The sequence below is a fragment of the Centruroides vittatus genome, unplaced genomic scaffold, assembly GCF_030686945.1.
Source record: "Centruroides vittatus isolate TY-2023 unplaced genomic scaffold, ASM3068694v2 contig_2726, whole genome shotgun sequence".
NCBI lineage: Eukaryota > Metazoa > Arthropoda > Arachnida > Scorpiones > Buthidae > Centruroides > Centruroides vittatus.
Window position 1 is genome coordinate 494,448 of NW_027121735.1, and position 12,244 is coordinate 506,691.

Here is a 12,244-nt window from a genome sequence, read left to right on the forward strand (position 1 = left end):
TAAACAGATTTACCTTTATCTGATTATGAAAATTTTTATTTGTATCTAGCTTTGGTTGCGAGGAATGTTCACTTAATAATTCAGTTTTATCTAATTCGCATTTACTAAATTCTACGGATAATTTTCGTTTTTTATTAAAAACTTTTTCCTTTTCCCTGCTTGTAGTTAAGGAACATATCGGTGATATTGTAGGAAAAACATCACTTAATTTAATATCTAGCATATTATATGACAGAACATCTTGCGATAATCTTCGTCGTTTGGACGACAGCTTACTGTTTTTGCTTGCTTCATCTCCGTTCCACGAATTACTCCGTTTTCTCTTTCTACACTTCTGTCTGCCGAGCTTTGGTGTACTGCGGTAAAAAGAAACTTCTTTCCGAGAGTTTTCTTCAAAAGAATGATCCACTTGCATGTCTTCTGCAACAATCTGAACACCATCTGTTTTTTCTTCACTCTGGATAGCTACTTTAGAGGCAGGCTTGTGCAAAGTTAACCATTTCTCGACATCTCTTTTAATTGGTGGCAAATGAGCGGGTGTCAGTACTGTGGACTTATTATTAGAAAGAATAACTTTTAATTTCGGATCTTGCTTTATTGCTTTGTAAACAGAAAAACTCGAATCGGGAGATAATTCAATATTAGAGTTCCTTTCGAGAATATAATTTTGCCATCTCTCTAAACCATCCGTCTGAAATTTACCGTCAAATTCTGATAATTCTGATAATTTTGTAGTTGGTATTTTTAATGCGGTGTCGGCAACTTCCATAACTTTATTTGTATCGTCTAAAGGATTACTGTAGTATGCAATCTGATATTTTTTTTCTGGTAAATTATAACAAGATAGTGTCTTTTTAACATCTTTATAAGTAGGTGGTAACTGTAAGGGAGTTATGACTCCTATACGTTCATTAACTGTTTGTTTTTCATTTGTTGCTTTAATGGTATCATCATAAAAACTTAAAACTGTTGAACTTTCACAATTCTGAGATGGTTCGGATTCTTCGGACTCGACTAAATCATTCAAAGAATCACATTTATCTTCGGAAACTAATAATTTTGATTCGTTTAGAGATTCGGCTTTCTCGCTAATTGATTCAGAATTACTCAATCCAGATTTTTCAATAACTGTATTTGATAGGACTGTTTTGGTGTCTGTGCTATTAATTTTAATTACAGTCTTGTGAAATTCTTGACTACTAGCTTGCTCTTGATCTTGAAGACATTGTATTCTTGATTCGGAAGCCATTTCTGCTCCTGTATTGCTAACAATAACTGAAGTCTCACAAAATTCTTGATCATTTTTTCCACCTTCAACATTTTCTTCAACTTGTATAGTAATATTTTCATTGCGGTCTTGTTTTTCTTCATGGAGAGATGAAGAACATTCATCGATTTCTTCAGTTTTCTCTGGTTCTAAGATTTCTAATGTCACGTCTGTTTTAATGCAATCCGATATTTCTTCTTCACCTTTAATATCAAATGGTTGTATTGTGTTTTCACAATATTTACATTGATAAATTTTTACAGATGCGTCATCATTTTTCGCAGTTCCGTAACACATTCTGCAGGTTAATTTTTCATCATTAAGCTGAATAACAGAACCTTGCGCTTCGGTTTGGAAATCGGACACTTTTAGTAATTCTGTTGCCGATAAATTACTTTTATTGGAATAAAATTTGTCATCGGTCTCAGTTGGAAAAATGAAAGAAACTTCTTTAAATGGTCCGACAAGTAAAGCATTTTTAGTCTTCTGAGTTTCTAACATATTGTTGTGAATTAAACAAGCTTGGTTACATAATTGCGTACATATATCTTTAAGAGATTCATCATCTTTAGCTACACTTATTTCATTAGATATTGGTTCTGTGCTTGCCGATTCTGTACAATCTTCGATCACAGATGATGATGGTGAAACATTTTTATTTACATTTTCATTTGAAATTCTCTCTTCTTCGTGACTAGAACCAGACAAAACTTCTTGACTTTCATTAGAAATTTGTAAATTTTCCTCACTTTCATGAACTGATTTAGATAATTTATTCTTCATTAACATATAACTACTCAAAATGCTTGCACTGTGAAGATTTACTGCTTCGGGAAAATCCTGGTTTTCACTTTCATTTAAGTTGTGATCACCCAAACATATTGAATATTGTGAATTAAATGTATTTGCTGATACAATATTTCCCTCCGAATCATATATCATTTTTTCTTCGGGACTAAGAGGGGATAAATCAAGGTCGTTACTAGATGCGGCCATCATATTTACTGGTAAACAATCCTTTTGTAAGGAGCAAGCACTGTTTACGAACTGCACATTATCTAATGTTGTGTTTAGATCAAAACTTTCAGATTCCTGAGTCTCTGGAATAATTGAATTACTAATATTTTCACTACTTATGTAAGATGATGAGTGGTTGTTGGCTTTAGTGGATTCTTCTAACGTATCATCAAAATTAATGTCGGTAGAAGCACTTTTTACCTCTGAAATCACTAAACACATTTCTGGTTCACTAATTTTGTCGTTATCACTATCGGCAATTGATTCCTTAGAAATATCATATTCTTCATCACTTTGTGATGTTTTAGAAGGCTCATTGTTTTCATTATTGCTTAAACTAGTTGAACTATCACCATGTTTACTTTGAGAAAAGATAATACTATCATTACTACTTTCACTCAGATTTAATTGTAGGCAATTATTCAAGTTACTTTTGGCAGAAGATTGTTTTTGTTGCGACATTTCTAGTTCATCTGTCACACTAAAACTAGAATCGCAAACTTCTGTTTGTTCATTTTCGCTTCTAGAACAATTTTTCTGAGTTAAAAATAAACTTTCATCGTCGTCCATAGAAAATATCTCATTTGATGATGATATTTCATTTTCTGCATCCAATCCAACGGACATATTTTCTTTATCAAGTTTATCGTCATGTAGTTTATCATTAAAAGAATTATCCATTGAATCATGTGGCTGTTCTTCATTTGCAGATTCTGACTGTTCATCATTTACATTTTCCTTTGAAATTATAGAAATTTCTTCACTACAATTTTCATTTGTGCTGATATTTTGTAAATTTTCAACTTTATTCATATCTTGTGTATCATCAATTTCTACTTTATTCTCAAATTCTACATTAATTTCTAGTTTATCTTCTGCATTTTCATCTTTCAGTTTATCTTCATTTTTATTTTTCACTTTGACTGAAAGATCACTTAATTCTTTTGACAACTCACTTTCAGAAGTATCATCCCTATGCTTGTATACCTCTTTTGTGAAAATAGTGCTTTCTTCTACAGTACTTAAAACAGTCTGAATATCAGATTTATTCGTATCTGTGTTATCAATGTCTTGTGAATTTAATAGACAGGAATCCTTTCCCGACAGAGAATTCTTAAGATTTACAGTACTAGTTTCATTTTTATCATCAATTTCTAAATCCTCGTCTTCATTTATAATTTTCTTATTATTATTATCTGTTTCAATATCTATTTTTAAATTTTCATTTATGCAATTAGCAATGGAATCATTTTCTAATTGTCTCTCCGGCTCACTCTGATCATTGTCGCCATCACTAATTTTTTCTGATAACACACTGGAGTCTTCATACACTGAAACAATGCCATTTATCACAGGTTTTTCAACCGAATCATTAAAAGAACTCAGATTTATATCTGAATCGGAGTGGTCTTTAGAAGAAACAGAACTCGAGAAATTGCTGGTATTTCCAGATTCTTCTGTTATCAATATCGTGCCTTGTTTGCTTTCTTCGGATTCATATTGGGATAAACTCTTTGATGCTTTATTTTTCAATGCACGAGTATCTTTGGTTTTAATGCTTTTGTTATTTATTTTATTGTTATTTGGAGACCAACACTGTGGAGGAGAGGATTTTCTTTGAATGTTTGTCATCGGTGAGAGATACGAAAGATTCCACATGACGTCCGAATATTCGTCACTATAATCGTTATTTCCTGTATTATAATTCTCCGGTGATGAATTATTTGTTGCATCAACTGAAATGGGATACACGTTAACATACTGGTAAGATTTACTGTTTAACATTTTGTCTGGAGAATTGTTATCAGATTTAATCGTCTCGAAAAGTTTCGATAAATTTTCTTTGTCGAGACGTAGATTCATTTTATTCAAATTCTCTGGTCTCAATCTTTCTAAACGTACTTCTACCTTTTTGCACTGTTTTATCAAATCGTCCATCTTCGGTTTTTTACTTGGCATAAATATTCTTCTCCTGTCTCCTGGTAACTCTACAAATTTATCAAATTCTAATAGATGACTGTATGCGTGAGCATGATAATTCACGTTCTGACGTTTTGATCGAGACGTTGCAAGAGCAGAAGAATTGTCAACTTTGTCATTGGTTAAATTCAATATTTTATGACTGACGGAAGGTTGAAAAGCCTTAAAATAATTTTTCCTCTTCCTTTTTCTTATTCTAGTTTGTTTAATTGGGCACAAATTCGGTAACTTAATTGTCAATTTCAATGGCAGTTTCTTTTTATCTGTAGTTCTGGGTAAATGATTCATTTCTTGATTATCATTTTGAGGATTTAAGACATTTTTTAAGTCTGACGACTGGAATAAATAGCTCTCTTTCGTCTGATTTGTGGCAGGATTTGGCATTAAAGATTTTGAATTCTTCAGTTCTTGAAATTTAGTCAATGTCTTAATCCTCGACATTTTAAACCTCATCTTTAAAGCAGATAAACTTTGTTTAGTAACTTTTAAAACATTGCTGCAATAATTATTTTTAACAGCAACACAATTCTTGTCTATGTAATTCTTTCCTAATCGTTTCAGGACTAGTTTTTCTTTGCCAATTTTCACTAAATCTTTTTTATCGATATAAGATGGTAAAATGAGATTGTTAAGCTTGACTGGTGTTATCGACAAGTTTGGTTTGACTGAATTTTTTCCTACATTATTTTTACATTCTATTTTTTTGCTTGATATGTTCGAGGTATTCATTTTTAAATTTAATTCGGGTGCTGGTCTATGGATAAGAGGATAATAAGGTATATTGATTTTCTCTTTCGTTAATGGTACTTTCTTTGTTTTTGCTGTTTCTTCGTGCAAAACTTTTGTTTCCACAGTACTTGTTTGTTGTTGAGCTTGCCTTCTTGATAACTGTAAACGTTTCATATTTTGGACAACTAAAGTTCTTGGATTTGATTTCTTTTCATTTTCTGTCTTTTTTTCTTCGTTTGCTGTGGTGTTAACTAATCCATAATTTGTTTGTGTTGACATATTGCACACTTCTTTACTTTTTGGCTTTGCAGTTATAAATTTATGTGGATAAATCTGAATTCCAACCTTATTTATATTTGTTTTTAGAGTATCGAAAAGATCCGAAGTTTGATTCTTTGAGCAATCGCTACTTTTCCCGAAAACTAAGTCCTTCGAGAAAATCTTTAAGTTTGCTGTAGTATCAATAGTAGAGAACTTCATACCTCCTTCCACTTTATATGAAGGCGAAACTGTTTTTTCAAATTCTTTATAATTAGATGTAGATGGAGTAATGGGAGAATAACTTGGATTATTTCTGTAAACTTCATTTTTATCGGTGCTGCAAGCATTTTCTGGTATCATCGGCGTAATTCTGTAAGTTGACACAAAAGGCATGCAGTTGCTTTCTGTCGACGACTGATATGTTATAGACGGATTACAATAACTGGTGTTAGGATTAGAATACCAGTTCATATTGTTCGACAAATTTTGAGAACACATCAAAAGTCCAGTCTGATTAGCTGATTTACTATAATTGGTGTAATGACTATTATTCGCAGCACAGTAGGTTGCTTGATTAAATGGAGTATATATACCATTATGACAATCATACTTTTTATGAAGTGTCAATGAAGAAGATTTTTGCATCCAAGATCCTTCCATATTTGAATTAATATAACACGATGAAGCAGAATTGCATGCCACCTGTCTTCCTGGATACTTGTTGCTTTTCTTTTCATCTAAAATATAATAATTATTTATTATTTTTTCTAGATGATAATAGTTTTTATATTATGATTCAATTATTAATGAATATAAAAAATAATTTTGTAATTTATAATGTAAAAAATTCAATTGATATAAAAATTTATATTCTTTTTAAACACAACGAGGTGCTAACTGAGGACACCAGTCTGACGCCTTCAGTTAACACTTCAAAAAGCATATAAAGACTAAAGGTATGGTTCCAAATAGCAAATAAACACCAGAAATTTTTGAGTAGCAGCCCACTGGATATGTCAGTCCCCATCCCTCGCCACTCGGCTGCCCCATTGGCCCGGCCGAACCCATAATGGGCTTGCCAAAAAGGCCCTCTTAGTGCCAAAAAAGCAAAAAGAATTAAAAGAAGGAATAATCATAAAAATTCTTATCTTTTCAATTAATTCAAACTGTACGAAAATTTGTTTACTGGTATCATAATTCTAAGACAAAAGAAATAGTGCAGAAATATATAAATGTATACTTTGAAGAATATACATAATAAAATAATCACTATATATCCTTATTATAATTATTAATTTCAATACAAGATAGCACCTGATGTCTACCTTTAACACCAAATTACTTAATATCTAATTATTAAGAATAGCGAAAAAATAGCTTGATTAATTACAGCGATTGTTTGGTTTAATATATCCTTCAATATATATCAGATAATAAATACAAACAATATAAAACATAAAAGAGTTATAAAATTATTAATCATACCATCATTATTTTGACATAATGTGTCGTGAGTTCCGTCGATTTGAGGAATGATAAAATCGTCGAGAGAATCACTAGAAAATTTTTTGGCACCGTAAGCCGAATGATTTTCTTGCCGAACAATTAAAGAATCCGAAGAAAATTTATCCAGTACGGCTTCGCAATCAATTGCCTTACTGAAATTATATCCTCGTTTGATCAGTTTTGAATCGAGGCAGACATTTTCATCCCATATACACTGAGACATTTCTAAAGTTTCCAAATCGTCGTCTTTATTACATTCTTGCTCATTATCTTTAATCGGCTCTTGAGTGCTTAATATGCTATCTGCATCTTCTGGGGAATTAATAGTCTGACTGTCGATCATACTGATTATCATATCCAAAAATTTCTTATCTTCTTCATTTACTGAATGAGGAAAAAAAAATGAATATAATTTACAATAGAAAAAAATTTTATACTTAAAAATTTTACTTAAAATCATAACTACTCATTAAAATCTTATATATATATATATAATATAAATATAATCTATTATAGTTTACGTATTAAAGATTTAAAGCTGGGCAATTATTTATAGCGACATCATCACAATGCATGGCTGCAATTTTTAATCACATTCTTAATTTATTTAATTTAAACTGTGTGTTCCCCATCTCAAATCAATAGTGTCTTTCCTTTGTACATCATACTTTTCCTGATAACAGACTCATGCCAGTCATCTATGTAACTCCAATTAGGGGAAATTTCTGAATTGAATTCACGACTTCCAGTCTACACTGGAAATTCCCATTAATCGAGGGCCTCCTGCCCCAAAACTTTCTGCACTTAGTCTTGATTTTCATCTATCTAACACCGTTTCTGGAATTAAGGAAGAACAGACAGCAGACAGATGACAGTGGAAATTTATAGGTCTACAATTTTTTCAAATTTCAGCCCAAAAACCAAAATTTATACTAGATCCAAATTACATTTTTTCCTACATTCAAATCAATTATAATTTCTTATTTTATACATTAATGCACAAAAATAACTAATCCTCACTGAAAATGCTGGTCAGATCATTGTAGTTAAACAGTACAGAACCAGCTAATATTCTAGAAAGAAATGGCAATAAGATAGGGTGACCCTAACTAGAGTACAATAATTCTGGTTAGTCTCAAACAGGTGTGCCCATACATTGGGACCTATGCCCCTCTTTCATCTGTGCTGCTCTTTTCCTAATCCCCAGAAGAGCCCAAAATTCCATTATTGACAAATAATGAAAAATTCATGTCTTCTAGCCTATTCTACAAATATAAAACAAACAATATTTGTCCCATACAACTTCATCATATATTGATCAAAAAGTGGCCTCGAAAACAAGAAACATTCCTCGTTTTCGAGACCAATTTATCCCGACTGCAACTGGTGCTGCACTATTGAGTGCCAATAGGATGTTGAATCATAGTTTAAAGCTTCTTGCATATTGTATGACTTTTATAGTCTGCAAGTGCAACTGGTCTCAAGTTCATACGAAAGAGAAGCAATCATTATCAGGGCATTTGTCCACAAAACTAATGGAAAAGATGGCGCAGGGACTCATTGCGTCATGAATGAAGTGAACAATATAAAAAAAATTTTTTAAAGTCAATTAATTCCTACTTAGGTCAACAAAGAAACATTTTATTTTAGTTACTTTTTATTAAATAATTACAATTAATGTAAATATGTATATACATATGACAGAATCACAATATTAAGTGGCAAAATAGAAAGAGAAATCAAAATTGAACCCAAAGCATAAAATATCTTCAATTTTATTTTTTGAGAAAAATCTTTCATTCTAACCACTAAGCCGCAACTGCTAACTCACTCTCGAAAATCATTTGGATAAAACGTCTACTTAAAGCAAAAATTTTCAAAAATTTATCGATTTTTGCAAGAATCGAACTTGCATTCTTCACCTTTGCGTGAAAAATACTGAAATCCTTGCATTTTACCGATTGAGCTACTGCCTGTTGATTTCAATTTTCATTACAAACTGCTAAAACTCTATTTAAAGTATTAATAATTAGGTTCATGTTACCCGTGGTATCGAAGATGGCGATGGGGAAATTTTTTTCCCTAGATACTAGACGGCAACGGGGAAATTTATTAATTTGAATAATGCAACAGATAGTACAAATACGCCCCCTAACATTTAGATCACTCGGTATTCTACTTTGAGATTATCCATTGTTAATCTGCTTCCAGATTATCACTCGATAATCTGATTCGAGATACCGAAAACACGGCCATCTCGATTGTAGAGGAAAAAAAATTTTTCCAGTCGCAGTCTAGTATCTAGAATAAAAATTCCCCGTTGCCACCTTCGATACCACAAGTAATATTAACCAATAATTAAATTTAATTAATGAATTAATATTTGAAAAAACTGTATTAACATCAAGTGTCGTCCACTACAAGTTTAAAAAAATGTATTTGAACTTGAGTAAATGAATAAAAAGTATTTTATTAATGATTGAAAATTTGTATGTATGTATGTATATATATATATATATAGGGAGAGAGTGAACTAACAGTAGGAATTTAAAAATAATGATTTTATATATCAAAGCACGATTTAATGTACAAAAATTTAATAATTGATTTCATTAAATTTATACTATTGCTATTATGTATGTTATGTATCTAGTAAAATTACGAAGAAAAAAAAATTGTTTTAAATTGAGAAAAGTAATTTAAGGGAACTTATTACACTGGTGTGATCAATCGAATGCAAAAAGATAGAAGTAATCAAAATTAAAACTGTATTTATTTATTTACATCCATTTTATCCAAAAACATCTGTATGTTTCACACTGTTGGTCCCTCTTTGGCAGGTTTACAATGATCTAAAAATATTATACAGCAAATTTACAATATATTTAAACTTTAAAACTTACTTTGTAAGTTCTAAAGTTTTAAACGTAGATTTATCGATCACACCAATATACCAGTAAGTCCTATTAACATACGGAAGATCTAGTAGATGATGATAATTTAAAACAACATTAAGGACATAGAGGCATAATTGATTAAAAATTAGAACTTACAGGAATTTTGTGTAAAGTTCTTATCACTGTCCTGAGAATTTAATTCTTCCTCTCTGTTTGTTTCCGCTGTTTCTTTTTGTTCTATAAAATATTTAAGCATAAATAATTATTAAACTATATTATTTTTAAATTATTTAAATTTATGGTATATTTATATAATTCTAATAAAATACAACAAAAATATAATTTAAATATTAAATTTATTGAGCTTGTGGATACAACTAATTAATATAAAAAAGATGATTTGATTATAAATTTAATAAAATCCTATTTTGAAAATTAAAATAATTTATTAGGTTAAATCTTTCAGATTAGTGTTCAATAAAAATAATGCATCAACCATTATCAAATAATGTAAAATTAATACTAAAATAATGTAGAAAAAGCCAAAAGTAGAACATTTTAATATTTGAAAAATTTAATAAATACAGTAAAATCTGTCTAACACACAGAAATCAACTGCATAACAACCACATAGAACAGAATGTTTTGGCACAGTGGCAGCAATATTCCAAATCATAAATAATGCTGTAACTTGTTGGGTTGAATCATGGTTAACTTCTTGGTAAGAAGAGTTATTCTGTAAGTTTTTCTTTGTTAAGTATGTACTTTTGTTGTATGGTAATTATGTAGTAACGACAATGCAATGCTGCTATTTTCTGCCTCTAGAACGGTGGTTCTCAAGTGGTGTTTTGGAAGAGATGGCTAAATGTGTCACAAATATTACAAAACCATATTTACGTATACATTTAGACATAAGGAGAAACTGATTTATACAAAGAATTGTAAACTAATATAAACATATGACCCACATGACAATTTAAGGTACCCGAGGTTACTCGGATACCTTAAAATCATCATGTGTTTGTTTAATGGTGAGTTTTCTACCAAGGTTCCTCGAATAGAAAAATTATCATGAAATAAGCAATAGTAGTTTCTCATCAAATGAAATATTTGTCTGTTATAATCACATTACTACTTTCTTTTCACTTTTATATAGAGTTTATTATCATTTTCGCAATGTAAATTAAAAACTAAAATAAAGTAAAATTTGTAAGCATGTTTTATTATTTTATAACTACTCAAATTAAATATTTCACTCACAATTTGAAGTTAATAAATTTTAAATTTAATTTTGACCCACTTTTGAAAAAGGTTTGCCATCGTCGAACATTAAGCCCGAAGGGTAGCAGTTAATATAGTACACAACTATTTATAGTTTAATATATATTAATGCATTCTAACTAATTTAACTTACCACATGACTTCCAGCACATTGAGTATTCGACCACAAATGTTTTTGGCACCGTTCAGAGGCCCTCTTCTGGTAAAATAACAAGAAAGAATTATAGTTCTACCGAGCTTCCATTCTTTCTTGTTATTTCACTTGAAGAGAACCTCTGAACGAGGCCAAAAACATTTGTGATTGAATACTCAACTTGCTAGAATTTATGTGGTAAGCATAATTAGTTATTATATAAAGTTCTAGCTTCTGTGGTGTTTCTGTTAATACATTTTTAATTTTGTACACAGAGTGCATCAGAAAAATTTTCCCTGTTTTACAGCGTGCTGTGAACCAATAAAGTTTAAGAATGTTGCTCTAGAAAAACAAACACATTCTATGCATACCTAATTTTTATGCAGGTTTTCCCTGTGTATTACATACACATTTCAATATTTTCAAACATAAAATATTTACATTAGGAGAGAAACAAGACTTATATATTAACTTTAACATTTTTCAATTTCTCATTTTCTATATTAATAAAAACAAAACAGTCTATAAAATAGAAACCAGTCTAAATGAAAAATTTTGGTCAGTATCACCATGTTCCATTTTAGACAGAATTTACTGTATTACCATACACATCTCATAAATTAAGAAAGATAATATAAAAAGGCTATTGGATATTATAATTTTGGTATTTGATTATTCTGAAAAGACATGATTTTTATCTAAGAAAATTAAAAATTTGCTTCTTTAACGACTGGTTTTTTCCCCATTAGTGCTAATAATGATATTAAGATCTGTTTAATACAGAGTAAATATAATTTAATATTATATAATTTTATTAAACATAATGCTGTAATTGTAATGATTTTTGCATTAGCAAGAGAATTGTTAATTAATGCAATTAATGAAGCATTAATTTATACAAGTTGATAGTTACTAATCTTGTAACACTGGAACCCACAGCATGTTGGATAGCTGACAGTTAGATCGAAATACATTTAACCAATAACTAACCACTTCGTCCTACCTCTAAAATACCTATAAATCAGTGAAAGTTGGTTAATAAAGACAGAACAAAAATTAAATGAAAATTCTCATCAGATCATTATACATCCGGAGATGTTGACTACACCAAATGGTAGCAACGGGTTGGTGCAGCGACACAAAAAACTTAAAATTACACCAGAGATATTAGTG

The 12,244-nt window shown here is 30.4% G+C and overlaps 1 protein-coding gene across 1 annotated transcript in view; it reads right to left on the reverse strand.

Annotated features, from left to right (window-relative positions):
* Window positions 1-12,244, reverse strand: part of PolZ1 (DNA polymerase zeta catalytic subunit) — a 100,432-nt gene that overhangs the window by 16,680 nt on the left and 71,508 nt on the right. Inside the window, exons 11-13 of the mRNA XM_067266323.1 lie at window positions 9,814-9,894; window positions 6,740-7,144; window positions 14-5,991 (exon numbers count right to left, since the gene is read on the reverse strand). Coding sequence (XP_067122424.1) covers window positions 14-5,991; window positions 6,740-7,144; window positions 9,814-9,894 — 6,464 coding nt within the window. The remainder of the gene's footprint in view (window positions 1-13; window positions 5,992-6,739; window positions 7,145-9,813; window positions 9,895-12,244) is intronic.